Source organism: Electrona antarctica (genome assembly GCF_951216825.1).
Source record: "Electrona antarctica genome assembly, chromosome: 17".
Lineage (NCBI taxonomy): Eukaryota > Metazoa > Chordata > Actinopteri > Myctophiformes > Myctophidae > Electrona > Electrona antarctica.
The window spans coordinates 10,695,555-10,710,185 of NC_136798.1; the positions used below are offsets into that span (position 1 = coordinate 10,695,555).

At 40.4% G+C, this 14,631-nt stretch overlaps 1 protein-coding gene across 2 annotated transcripts in view; it reads left to right on the forward strand.

The window, feature by feature from the left end:
• slc24a4b (solute carrier family 24 member 4b) overlaps window positions 1–14,631 on the forward strand; it is a 55,693-nt gene that overhangs the window by 25,191 nt on the left and 15,871 nt on the right. For both annotated transcript variants that reach the window (XM_079525825.1, XM_079525824.1), the window contains exons 3-9: window positions 7,701–7,777; window positions 10,927–11,001; window positions 11,133–11,217; window positions 11,357–11,460; window positions 12,337–12,411; window positions 12,518–12,543; window positions 14,120–14,173. In XM_079525825.1, coding sequence (XP_079381951.1) covers window positions 7,701–7,777; window positions 10,927–11,001; window positions 11,133–11,217; window positions 11,357–11,460; window positions 12,337–12,411; window positions 12,518–12,543; window positions 14,120–14,173 — 496 coding nt within the window. The remainder of the gene's footprint in view (window positions 1–7,700; window positions 7,778–10,926; window positions 11,002–11,132; window positions 11,218–11,356; window positions 11,461–12,336; window positions 12,412–12,517; window positions 12,544–14,119; window positions 14,174–14,631) is intronic.

Consider the following 14,631-nt stretch of genomic DNA (forward strand, 5'->3'; position numbering starts at 1 on the left):
CTATAGTAAATGATAAAGCAACGTATAATTTTTCCCAAAAAATTACATATTTAGCCACTTGTTCGAATGCCCCACCCCCCTGTCAAAAATCGCTAGAACAAAAATGAACACTGATATTTTACTTTACTAACATTACCCCCCCAAAACCGGGAGGCATCATTTTCCCTTAGTACCTCGCGCTACCTCGTCTTATGTCTCTCTAGAAGCGGTAATATTCCAAACGAGGTGCTTGCTGAAGTCAGCAGTGACCACAGAACATCGGCATTATGATCAAAACCATGGAGAGCGCTGTAGATTTAGAGTTATGAGCAACTTTTGTCGGCCTGTAAACAAGGAAGTGAACGGCAGTCCGCATGTGCGAAACCGGTCTAGGATCGCTGAAGAAGGAAAAATATATTTGATTTTTGAGGGGCGACACAGGTTTAATGTTTGTCTTTAGTTCAAAGTTTGTTTAGTAAACACATTGACAATAAAGGGAAAATGTACGTCATAATGTGTCGTTTTCGTCATATTCATGTCTCTTTATTGTTAACACCCCAATCGCCCAGGCAATCCGGAGTGTTAAATAACTGAACTTGCCACTGTTAGGCAGTGGTGCTGGATTCAACAGAATGTTACTGCTGTTTGCAGGGCAGGCTTGAGCTGTGTTAAACCTAACCCACTCCCGAGTCCTCCTGAGAGAGGACTCACTCTGTGTGGACCAAGTCATTACTCCCGGGGGCTGATTATGAGATTGGAGGCAGACAGGAGGCAGATGAACAAGTGTTGGTATTAATTTCTTGCATAAGAAGCACAGTCGGGTGTCTAGAGGTTTATTTATAAATGAGCAGAAAACGTGCTAAGTTATTAGCTTTCCTGGCGTTGCCAGGGTTATTGCGCTGACAAGCGACACATTCAGGTTCCGGTACCCAGCATTGGCCGGGTTATTGCATGGGTGGAATAGGTTCTCTGCCTCTCTCCACCCCCCTTTCAATCTCTCTCTCTTTACTCTCCATCCCTCCCACTCTGTGTCTTTCTCTGTCTCACTGATTGAGCTTTGGCCTGATGTCTCACACAACATAAACCTAACAGTGATTTTGCGCAGACGTCAACTGGCTAACAACTCTGATATGCATACTGTGACGTCAACCATGTCCATTTATGGGGCATAACCAATACCTCACAAAGGTTTTACACAGTAATTAATTTCCCTCTGAATAATACCACTCAAAAGTATAACAATATAGCCGTAATAAATATGGCCTTATTATTCACTTACTAAATCAATATAGTCGATGTTTCTATTTCAGGCTCATTTGTAGGAACATGGCACAAGTTAGAAAATTGAAAGACCAGCGGTAGTTCATTGTCCTCAGGGTGGCAATAAATATTGATGGCTACATAGATTTCTGTAATGGATGATCCATCATTATGATGTGGGTTCTCCAATTAATGAGTGAAATATTCACCTTCATATTTACCTTGACCCGTTGAGGCTATTTATTGACATGCTATTCTGGGAGAGTGCGTGGGCTGCATAATTGACTCCATCTACTGTGCAGAAGGCTGTTCTGATCTTTTGTGCTGCCTCTGTGGTGTATCTTCTCACCTCTCCTCCTCACGTAGAGAAATGGCTGTGGAAGCACGTTCATGTTCAGATTGACCTCGGCACCGAGGGGGACACACACGGGCGAATCCCTGCAGATGGTGTCTGGTTCGATGTTTATAGAGCCTCGGAGGTGACTCTGAATGTGCCTCTCAACTCTGTTCTCTCTCTCTCTCATGGCTAATAATTACATCGTACGACCGTGTCATTCACAGAGGATATTTTGGAATTTACTGCAGTTATCTTCAGCGCCAGACAGGAATGTCTGCACCATTAAGCGATTGATTCAGTGCAAACCTACAGGCCTGATGACTGCCATTTTGCAAAGAGTAGCAGGAAAGGACATTGTAATAGAAAGATAAGTCATTGCTGCAAGGATAATTGTAATATGTTTCTTTAGCCTACTGTATCAGCATCAGTTACGTTTCCATCCCTGTCAAGGACACAGCTGACAAATCCTATAATTGATTGCACCTGTGGTCGAGAGCAGCATGCTAAGCCCACACGTGTCGTTCCACCGCATAAAACTGTCAGAAATAAATTGAGCAAAGGCTTTATAGATTTACCCTGTTAAAGCTGTTGCAAGCACAGTGTACACTTTTATCCCATTGCCCTGTTATGTGCTCATTAACAGCCATGGGTATAATTTGTTTTCATCTTGTGCATCATCTCACAGATATGCTTGCCTCGCGGTCTTATCCGTTACTGTAGATTTAAAATATTCTAAACCCCTCATATGCTCAGTCATGGATTATTGTCTTTCATGCAAAATAAGCATTCTGTTTTCTCTGCTATTTTCTGAACAAATAATTTGGACACAGAAACCACACATAAACACTGACTGCAAAGCATCGCTGCATGCTTAGAATGTAATGGAATACAATCGGAGGGGGATTTGAGTGAGCTTGGGCTCCATCCTGTGAAATAAGTAGGCTACTGTACATTCCCCTGCTTGTGCAGTGTTCCAAGAGGCGCGCCGAGTCAGTCATGCATGCATGTCATCAAATGTCAGCAGAACAGACCACACTGAGGTTGGGACAGGTGCACTGATGAGTCTCAGGTGAACGGTGTTCCAATTACTCATTCTATATGCGTCAAAGGCCCAATTGTAGTTGTGAACAGCATTGTTGGGCAGGCTAAAAGACAGTTTGATTTTGGCCACATACTGTATAATGTTTGTTTGTGCATGCATCTTAGACAAGCTTACAGTTACAGTACAGTATGCTAAAGGAATTTGGCAATTTAAATATCGACAATGTCTGAGCACATTTATAAAGTACTGTTAAACATATTCTGTTATAAAGACAGTTATCTGCTTTCTAATACACCTTCTGAGAGGGTTTTAACTCTTTGAGCGTTTCAAGGATTTCTATATAGTAGGTAGACTTCTCTATGGCCAGAATGGCGTTTTTGAATGATTTATTGAAAATTCTCTGTTGTGAATGTGTGACAACGAAAGACCTTCAGAGAAAGCTTGACTTGTCTGCTTCCAGGAAAAAAATGAACTGAGTTGATAAAATGTTTAGTTCTTGTGTTGGAAGCCATTTAAAAGAGCCTGCATTTACACTGTTTCTGTTTCTAGGACAACCAAAAAAAGTTATGCCCGGTTGAAGTTTTATTTTCTAAATAACTTTTTTTCTGCTGGGCATACATAGCCATGCAATATCTCATTTTAAAGGGTGAGTTGTCTAGTTCAATTAAAATAAAATAAAAAGTTTCTCACATGTACCACTGTAGATATTTTGCCATCTATAAATAGCATGGTCAGTCATGATCAATCTGACCTATCCAGCTAAAAGTCCCCATAGCTCTGAAATTGGAACATCATATAAACTCAATTCTTTTTTGGGGTAAAATTAGACATTCTAACGCACATTTTGATATATACCATGTTTACATAGTCTTACCAGTACCTTGTCTATTCATGCATGTATCTCAAAAACCTGTTATGAAGAAACACAGTTTTGATAAAAAACACATCCAAGGACATTGTTTTGATATGACTTGGTGCCCATGATATGTATCAAAATATAGACTTGAATGTATACTGTATTATAAAAAAGAAATTGAGTTATTACCATCTACCGTTACAGAGTAAATCACAGTTGAAACTTGCTTAGTCATATACAATAAACCTCACAATAGTGAACAAAATAGTCATGACAGGTCTAACTCATTGTAAAAGCGTCTTTTATTTTTTACGACTACTAACATAATAAAATGATAAATATTACAGAAAATAAATAGGCCTACATACAAAACAGTTACTCCTCCCCTAGCTCTGATCCATAGCTCTAAATGCGCATTTAGAGCTATGGATCAGAGCTACTCCTCCCAAATGTCCCCAAACCCAGTCCTTGACGGTGTGTGTGTGTGAGTTAACCTGACTCCGCCATATGGGGCAGCAGAGTGTACACTGTGTTCCCCCCTCCTGCTCCTATCTGGGAACTCTCAGGCAGACTTGATGCCCGGCCACAAAACGGCCTGGCCAATCAGCAGCAGCTTCTAGCAACTTCTAGCAGCAGCTTCTAGCTTCTACTAGCTGCTGCTGATTGGCCAGGCCGTTTTGTGAGCAACTTCGCTTCTAGCTGCTGCTGATTGGCCAGGCCGTTTTGTGGCCGGGCATCAAGTCTGCCTGAGAGTTCCCAGATGGGAGCAGGAGGGGGGAACCCAGTGTACTCTCTGCTGCCCCATCTGGCGGAGTCAGGTTATGTGTGAGTAGGCTAAATAAAAAAAACACCCAAAAACTGCCCCCCCCTGAAATGAATGAATGAATGAATCCGGTTCAGTGTCGGAGAACGCCATCGCAGTCTTGACTCTTCATCCTCCTCCTCCTCCTCATCTGATGCCAGTTCTAAATATATAAAAAGAAATAAACATTTTAGCTGTAGTCAGTGCACGCTACTATTACATGGCGTTTTACCCGGCTGCTGGCGATCAATGATTTTATTGTGCAGTGTCTTTGTGGGCCGAGTCGTGGCATGACAAATACAAATAGATGCTTGTATAAGTAGTATCACGATAAAATAATATGGCAACGTTAGAATGAAACACCAATGAGTGATCGGTGGTAATGTAGCTAGCTGCCCAGGGTATATCCAGCACCATTGCGTCGCAATCATCCAGCAACATTGGTACTGGCTATTGCCCGGGCTTGTGGCCCGGCCAATAGCCAGTACCATTTGTGCAGTGTTTGTTAGCAACTACTACTAGCCAACAGCCAGTGGAATGTGGTGACGTGATGGTGCTGGATATACGCTGGGCAGCTACATTACACGCGATCACTCATTGGTGGTGTCATTCTAACGTCGCCATATTATTTTATCGTGATACTAATTATACAAACATCTATTTGTATGCCACGATGCCACGATTCGGCCCACAAAGACACAGTACAATACATTCATTTGATCAGATGTTTTTGTTAGCTACGTCGATCACCTATAGTACCGACCCTTGTTATATATTCTCCGACTATGCATGTCACGATGACTAAACCAGTTAGATCTATCCATATATGGTTCTACCACATCTATCTGATATCAGCACTAGGTCGGCTCGGGCCAAATATAGGGATCGTCTTACTAGACATGTCATATTAGGGCATTTTCGAATACAATAAAATTACCTTTTAGCGAAGGCATCAGCCTTGGTGGTAACTCCGGTGGGGAGAAGAAAAAACATTGCACACGTGTAATCCGCGAGGGTGGATGTTGCAGCCCGGCCAACGGTCTGGGACTGGAGAATGCCACTGGACACGGATGGATCATTTTTCAGATTGTTTTTTTTGCGGCGACTGCAAACCTGGCTGAAAAACTCTTCCTCCAGTGCCCACCTCGGAGGAGTCAACCAACCCCCCTGTTCACTGGGGGCTGGGCGTCAGTTTCCAATAGGAAAGCATACACGTGTGTCACGTGACACGGGAATTCTGGGAAATGTAGTTGATATTTATGCTCAATACTATATACAGAGGTGCGGACCGAATTAATATATTGGTATTAATAAAAAAAGAGAACTACGGAAAATCACGTACAGGGCAGAAAAGACTAATGCAAAACTCCACGTGTTTTCCAGTAGTAATCTGTCTAAGGGTTAAGGATGACTTTTCTTAAGCCAGATTGGACAGACGCCAATCATATGTGTATAAAAAATGTCAAGGAAACGGCTCAATACTCCAAATTTGAGCCACCAATCTAATAACATTGAATGTGCATCAGCCAGTAAATGATGGCGGATGATTGATCGGAATGTCCCTGGTAGTTGTTGCCTGGTAAACCACCCTAGTCGTGGAATTCACATTTCATTTGATTTCAGCAAATTAAATGTGAATTCCGCGACCAGGGTGGTTTATCCGGTTAGACTGTAGTTATTGCCTGTGCCAGCAAAAATAGTCTTGTAGGGCTGCTCCAAATAGCAGCCGTGACCTTGTCATGTGGGGTAGGGTACAGCGAGAATGGGTCACATGGGGGACATTCCTCCAGACGCCTACCTCCCTTAAGGGAGACGGCTGACTTCTGTCTCCAGCCAGGTGCTCTGTGGTGTGACTGTGATGCCAGCGATGCAGGCCGTATGGTGGTACCACAGTCCCACTGTGCTCCAGCTGGGGCTATGGATGATGGATGATGGCTCCTCAGCATGGAGGATTTTTCTGCCTGCTTGCTTTAATTCTGTATGACTTCAGGCTCTTAATATAGCCTTGGCTTTTGCCTCAGATTTCCAGGAGATCGGTGACGGCTGAGTCTTTTATAACTTAGGCATGAATAGATGACATTAATTAGTGTTGTATGCCTGGAACCACTATAGTGCTCATTTGCGACACAATATTGATAGTCTATAATATCTGATGTTAAATGTTCTTGTTGTATTATTTGGGTGATATTAATATATTATGATATTAATGGCCTGTGTTTTAGCTCCTTCCCCAAACAATGGCCCTATCACAAAGCTGGCAGGTTCTTTTTTTAAAGCTATTATAAGACAATTTACAAAGCCTTATTGGTCCCCAAAGGGAAATTCAGGTGTAATGGCAATTGGCAACAGCAGTGAGACTGAAACACAGGAGAGCTAGAGATGAATACCCAGACCAAGATAAATAAAATTAAACCATGAACTCGGATCATGCTCATCCTAGATATCTGAACTGTGCCTCTGCATTAGTTGAACGTACCATACAGAATGTGGCTATACTACCTTTCATCTCTACGGTGTTGCATTGCACTGTAGATGTGTTGATGTGAATTTGTGAGCTGAGGATGCTGTGCTCTCGGGATGTTTTTCTGTTTTTCAAAAAGTAGAGCAGCTGTTTGAGCTTGCTCATTCGCTCACTACAACGCAATGAGCGCATGTTCATCTCTCTTGAGGATTTCCGTGTAGTTCTTCAGCTTTCATATTTTTTTTCGGATGATGCGAGTCGTATTGCCAACTTGCTGTAGATATGTTTATGAACATGTGAATCCGTTTTATATTTATATAAGGAACCTAAGGAACTTATTATTATTATTATTATTATTTTTTTAAATGTCAGATAATATCACCCCCACCCCACCCCGATATTATCGGCCATTATTAACATAAACAATGTATATCAGAAAATATTGGTATCACCTTTAATTTAGCTTTGTTTAATTTATGAATGCATCCAGTGGGGCATCACAATAAAATGAGGCATCTTGTGTTAATTCCACAGCACAAGGTAAGTGACATTAGTTTTGGTGAAAAAAGCCTACATACATCTTTATCGGTTGATTATCGTTATCGCAATCGGAGATTAAGAGTTGTAACACAATATTGCAAAATCGGATATCGGCAAAGAAGACTATATCGGACATCCTTTTTTATTTTTTAAACATCTGTCACTTTTTATTTTTTGCTTTAACACAGTGGGCAGAAACGGCAATGCAGGACAGACTTGAGTGGCAATGACTCTGATATAGTTATGGTGGTTTCATGTACTGTATGTGCCCTTAGCCTGCAGGACCAACTTCGATTTTTCTTTTTTTTTAATGACACGCATAATGGGGTCCTGCAGTACACTTCGGGGAGGGTGGGGGCTGCAGAGCTCGCTGTCATGCGGCAGATGTTTGGTGACTGTGACATTCTCTCTCTATCTCCTCAGCAATACACGAGTTCCCCGAAGACCTTTTCACCATTGAAGAGAGATGGAGTGGAGCCATTCTCCTGCACATTGTGGCGGTAAGAGGGCACACACCTGCTGCTCCCAAAATCAGTGGTGGACAAAGAGCTCAACCCCAGTACTCGAGTCAAAGTATAGATAACGCCTGCTCAAATATTATGTGAATGTTGCTCAGTTAAAGTTGTACTCGAGTTAAAGTAATGGAGTACTTGCTTTTAAAAATGCTTAAGTATTCAAATGTGCATGATCTTAAAAGTACTTGAGTATTCATGTTCCAGATAAAGAAAATAAATTTAAATTGCATGATCTTAAAAGTGATCTTAAAAGTACTTAAGTATTCATGTTCCAGATAAAGAAAATAAATTTAAAATTTTTATTTCCACTATTTGAAATGGAGCTTAAGTAAAACTAAATACATAATGCTTTTGCCTTCCTAGTTCCTACAAATGTAGTGGAGTCAAATATTTGTCTTTGTAGCGGAGTGGAGCAAATCAATAAAGTTGAGTTGAGAAAAGTCATAAGTATCCAAAATATTTGAACATTTGTATTTTTGGATATCGTTGCTGTCGGGAGGAAACTTCATAACAAAAATTTTTAGGTTTTTGATTTTTTTTGGCATAAATCAGTGCAATTGAACACCCTTTACATCTGTGTGTTGTTTCGAAAATATTGAACCAATGGAAAGTAGTAAAAAGTGCCTCTTAACTCCATTGGACCCTCAAAATATCTGGTAAAGCACCTAACTCCACCACCTCTCCTCTCCCCCTCTCATGGAAGTAATTGACAATATATAAAGTTACAACACCAACTTTGATGAGGCAGTAATGCTTTGTTTTAAAAATATAAGGTTTTCTTAATTTCCTGAAAAATGTATATTTTTCATTTCCTGAAAAATGAACATTTTGGAGTTATGAGGTTTCCTCCCTACACAGCAGAGATACTGTCCACCACTGCCCAGAATCCAGTACCAAGTCAACAATTAAAACGGGACTCAGTGGACTGTTGCAGTGTTTACACATGCCTGTGTCATACACACATCCACTTACAAGAGTGTATCCTCAATTGGAAAGGTGAGGCAGCACATTAGAATATATGATTTGGATTATATTTTGTTCTGCAGGAAAAGTAACTTGGTATCTTGATGCCAGCTAATGGGAATAAACCTCAAACCATAAAACATAACCTAAAACATCCAGTCATCCACACATTTCCATTTAATACATTTAGGGCTGATATCTTATTTATTTGGGATGAGCAGTTTCAGCATAATATATTGTAGGTGTAGCTCTGCAACTAGAAATGGTGCATTGCCCCCACATTTGGCCATGTTCAGCTCCATTGATTTGACTGTGATCCTCTATGCACCTGTGGATGTTATTGGAGGATTTCTTTCTTCTTTTTTTTCAAAAGTGGTTGTGGCATCTGCCCAGTCGTTGGCTGTGAATTTGGACATCATCCCAGATTTTACGGTCTTAACAATGCGGGGGGAGATGCCCATACAATGGACAATACCTGGCAGTGAACCATCATCCCCAATGCCAATAAACGAGTGATGTGATTCCAGAGATGGGGTGCAGAAACTCGACACCGTCTTTGGATAGAACATTGTTGTTCTGCCCATTTCAGTGTACACATCTGTAGTAGTTTCAGCATATAAGTCTGGAGTAGTTTCACTGGCTACATTAGCTAGTTAAGCTCTATATAAATTGTCGTACAATGAATAGCAAAAATAGGTAATCTAATCTACAAATTCGCAATACATTTAATTATTGTTTTGTGTACAACATTTTCTTTTGTTTTTACGAATGACACGCCCAAAATAAATGTTAAATAAAATGGTAAATGGTGCAATGGGGTGCATTTATATAGTACCTTTAACCAAGGTGCTTTTACATAGATACATGTCCTGAAATTATTTTGGGGGGTCCCCAAATTATTTTGATAAATAATAAAAAAATAAATATAAAAATCCTTTTTTGCAACTGAATGGCTGGAAAATGGAAATTTAGAGTTTATACATAGGACACATAGTGCATGCATAAACTTTCCTTAATGATTATATTTGGTTTCAGTATTTATGATCTAATTTCTCTGTTATTAAAGGTTATTGTAGCGGCCAATTTGTATTCGTGGTGGGGTGGGGATCGGGGGGCGTGAGACATGGCCAATGCATTTTCTGGGGTCCCCAGCCAAAAACCCCTCCTGAGCCACTGCCGCCCCTTGTAAAATAGGGATGACAGATTGATAAATATGCATAGAACTTTCAGAAACGGTATGTTCAAGCTCACTATATCCTCCTTGACATCTTGGCAACTGCTGTCACCTTAATTGCTTAAAGTTAGGGTTGTCCCGATCCGATCACGTGATTGGAAAACGGGGCCGATCACGTCATTTTCAATTGATCGGAATCGGATCGGGAGCAAAATAACATGATCGGGAAATCCCTTTAGTATCAATATTATATCCATATCATGGTATTAGACTGGATATTGTCTGATTTGGGATATTGTACTATTGTGATATGGCGTAAGTGTTCAAAGAAAAATATAAATATTCGGGTGGACACACACACACAAATGTAACCTTAATGGGATTCCAGCAAGTTGTATTGTGTGAATTGAACAGCCTTCTCTTGGAAACAGTAGTGTATGTTAATATTGGGTCAAGGCTGAAATACTGAGTTGAGGAATCACACTGTTTCACTTCAACTGTGGTCCTGCACTGCCCCCTGTGGATAGCATAGAGCAGAGCAGCACTACATGAGCTGTAAAGGCTATGATGTCACAAACTGATCTATAATTTATAGATCCCAACGTCACACTAGTGAAATGGGCTGCTTTCCCCCCATTCATCTCGCAATGGTGTGGGGGTGCGGTGCGGATTACTTAGATTTTTCACAGTGTAGGGAAAACACCTTGGCACAGAACTGAGGTATTTGAGGTATTGAATGAGCCACAAATCCAAATTTGAATCGGGGCTATGCTTTGTCCTTCAGTCCTTGAGTAAGAAAATATCTCAACGCCATTTGTGTGTTAAGTCAGCTAATATGTGATTGTGAGTATGTATGTGCAGTTTACACTGTAGCTCACACACACACACACACACACACACACACACACACACACACACACACACACACACACACACACACACACACACACACACACACACACTATTCCAAACTCAACTCCTGTTCTCTCTTATGTAGACTCTCTACATGTTCCTGGGCCTCGCCATAATATGCGACGACTACTTTGTGACATCGCTGGAGAAGATCTGCGAGGTACTGAGGCATCATCCTCTCTCAGTGCTGTCATCTATACAGTATACCCTGCTTTTTATTGTGTGTGTGTATATGGTGGCGTTGTTTTTGTTTTTAGACAAATCAGCTCCTTTTCTCCCTCCGTCTGTCAGAAACTAGACCTCAGTGAGGACGTGGCTGGAGCTACATTCATGGCAGCTGGCAGTTCTGCACCAGAGCTCTTTGCCTCTGTCATTGGTATACACACACACACACACACACACACACGAGCACACTTGGGTGCCTGCCTATACACGGGCACACATACCCACACACAGGCAAATGCAGATGGTGGTTGTCAGCAGCTGGTTTTGATTGGCTGCCTCCCTGTGTTCAGGTGTCTTCATCACCCACGGAGACGTGGGCGTGGGCACCATCGTGGGTTCAGCTGTCTTCAACATTCTCTGCATCATTGGCGTCTGCGGAATCTTCGCTGGACAGGTGTGTGTGTTTTATTGGTGTGACATTGTGCTGCCCCTGCTGCATACTTTGTTTATGGGGGTTTGACCTGTTTGTGTCCTGTGTTCTTTCTTCTTACCACCTCTTACTGTTACTTCTTCTGTAAACATGTGGTGATTCTGATTTGATCTGACTTTAAACCCTATACGTATTGATTGGAGTCCCCCTTTATACTAGATCTGCTGTTATTTCCCACTACACCAAATCTCTTCGCCAAAAATACCAGTTCACAACAAGTGTTGCAAGCTTCTAGATCAGCTATTTTGGCCAAATGTTTTCCCCAGAATGTGAACGCTAGGGTTCCGTCTTAACGTAGGAAAATAATAAAACCTAAATGTCAGTGAGTTTAACTCTTGAAATATACGTACCGTATACATAATGCGCAAACACAATGTTGGTATTCAAACTAAATCATTTTACATCTCGTTTCTGTCTATTATATTGCTGTTTTTAATGTTTTAATTAATTTCAGAATCAGAATAAAAATTATCACATATCTGTAGCATAACTACAGGTGTAAAAGATGTGTGATCTCTCAACATTGCAGTTTACAGGAAGAGTTAGAAGAGGGATGAGAGAATAGAGCGGAAAGGAGCACAACACAGAACCAATCAAATAAAACCGGAACGCAAGGCACAATCCAATGTTAAGGTCCATGATTTAAAAAGTTGAATGGATAGGTTGCTCTACGGAAGGCATAAATGCTTCTCGTGCAGCTGTAAATCATGTCCGGCATATAGAAATGGCAGCAGGTAATGGTATACGTATAAATTCAGTTTCATGTGCATGGTTAATGTGAAATGCTTTTCAGAGCAAACCCATGTGAAGATTTAAGGTGGCCATGTCTGTTTGTTTTAGGTGGTGGTATTGACCCGGTGGTCAGTCTACAGAGACTCCTTCTATTACACCTTGTCTGTGTTGGCTCTTATCGCTGTAAGTTGACTGTAGCATTACTCAGCGGTTACTTTTAAAACTTTGTTAAATTGTACTCTGTCATCTAAAATATAAATGGAGCTAAAACATGTTTTTTTTTTAACAGTTCATCTATGATGAGAAGATAGTTTGGTAAGTGAGTCATCTATACAGCTTTATTCTTAAGATAACTCTTAAGAACTACTAGTGCAGGACCCAACATTCACACAGTCACAGAAAATATAACATTTTATATCAGACTGGTCTAGGAATAACTTTGAAACAATGTCAAATAATTGACAATTTGACATGAGCCACGTGATGTTTGTGACTAGCTAAGATAAGATGGACTTCAGTTTTATTACAAATTCAGTTACAAATTGTACAAAAACAAAATGTAGGGTTTGTGACGAACAGGATTGGGAAAAGCAGATGACTGATTACCCTCCTAAACTTTTAATACGTTTATCTACTTAATACATTTTGCAAGGTAATCAAGGTAATCAAAATCATCAAACTTTATGAAGATTTTGATTACCTTGTTTACTTTGCAAAATGTATTCAGTAGATAAGTGTACAGTACAATTTTGCACTCCATGAAATCTGGCAATCTGGCAACCCATATTGACAGTACTCAAAAGCGATTGCCCAATGCCAATTCAATATAGTTTAGCAACCTCTGATATGCTGGCTTTCGTCACCTCATAGCTGTCAATGTTATTTTGCATGGCTGTGTAGTTGAACACATACAGTTGGAGGCCATCGATATTGTCCTTTTCTTTTTGCTGAGGTTTGCGCGATCTGCGCAAAACCCCTTTTGGTGTTTTAAACATTATGTTATAATTTAGCTATTGAAAAATAGCAGATCTACAAGCTCATAGCGCGCCACCGAGTGGCGCGCTACGAGCTTGTAGGTCTGCTATTTTTGAAAAATCGTGAAAATATTTATTTCAGAAAACTGGAGGATTTAGAAGGATTTTTTTTAAATTTTGAGGTCAGGCCTAAATGGGTCAAATGATAAGGGACAATATCGGTGGCACCCAACTGTACACGGCTTAACGTCGGGAAAGTTACACGACTGACCCACCCAGGTAATAAAATTAATCACCGTAGTCTTACCGTGCATTACATGAAAACTCCCGTCGGACGGTCGTTAGAGAATCGGTATCCAACTCAATCAACTTTAACATATCCCTCGTATTTTTTGTTTATTGAAATAAAGTCATGCATATTTGTTTGTCCAGTTCATAGCCTACTGCAGGCCTGGTTGACTAGATTTAGAAGACCTTTTGAAGCTCTTGCTACTGAAATGATCGATTATTTATATGGAGAAATCCTGTCATTTAACATGCATCTCAATGGGTGAGAATGAAAGCTTGCCAATGTCTCCTCTCTGTAACCGTTGCTAATGTGCCTATTGGACAAGGATGGGTTGGGGAGGGACATAGATGAGGGCTAATTGTGTACCTCAAAGAAAAGTTCAAAATTGTATACCTTGTATCTATTACTCAAAATGGTACGTTACTGCTACCTGCCTTGAGGTCTTTCCTGATTTACCTGCATTTTAGATTTTTTCATGTTTTATTTTTTTACTGTCAAGTTATTCGAGAGTAACTCTATTACATTCGCCAACAATTTTGATTAGCAATTTATTTTGTAGTTTAATTACATAGCTCCTTTAACATAGTGTAGCTATGGTATGTTTATCCCATGCCTTCCTCTGTTTCAGGTGGGAGAGTTTGGTACTGGTGCTTATGTATATTGGCTACATCATCATCATGAAGTGAGTTGTGCATGTAATTCATAATTTAAATGGGCATTGGGCATGGCAAATGTTTTGAAATCCCTCGGTGAGTGAATTAATTTATTCACAGCAATATCCATAGAGAGTAGTTCAAGTTGTGGTTTCACACACAGTCATAACTGGGTATGTGCCCAGTACAAACACAGTTTGTATTGATGACAATCGTGCATTGCCTCTCTAGATTTAGTCCAGTAATAATGTAATTTGACCTCTAACTAATTGCAAAAAAAATATATCCTGAATAACAGAAAGAAAGTTGCCTGGAATTGTCTGAGGAGAAAGTGTTGAAAATGGCCTGTACAGTATGGCCACCATTGACATCCTATTATAAGGCAATATTTTCTAAATTTCCTTATGCTTTAAGTAGCATGTGACATATCAAACTAGGTTGTTGTCATGATGCTGAAGCCATTCCAAGCATTAGTTTTGCATAAAAA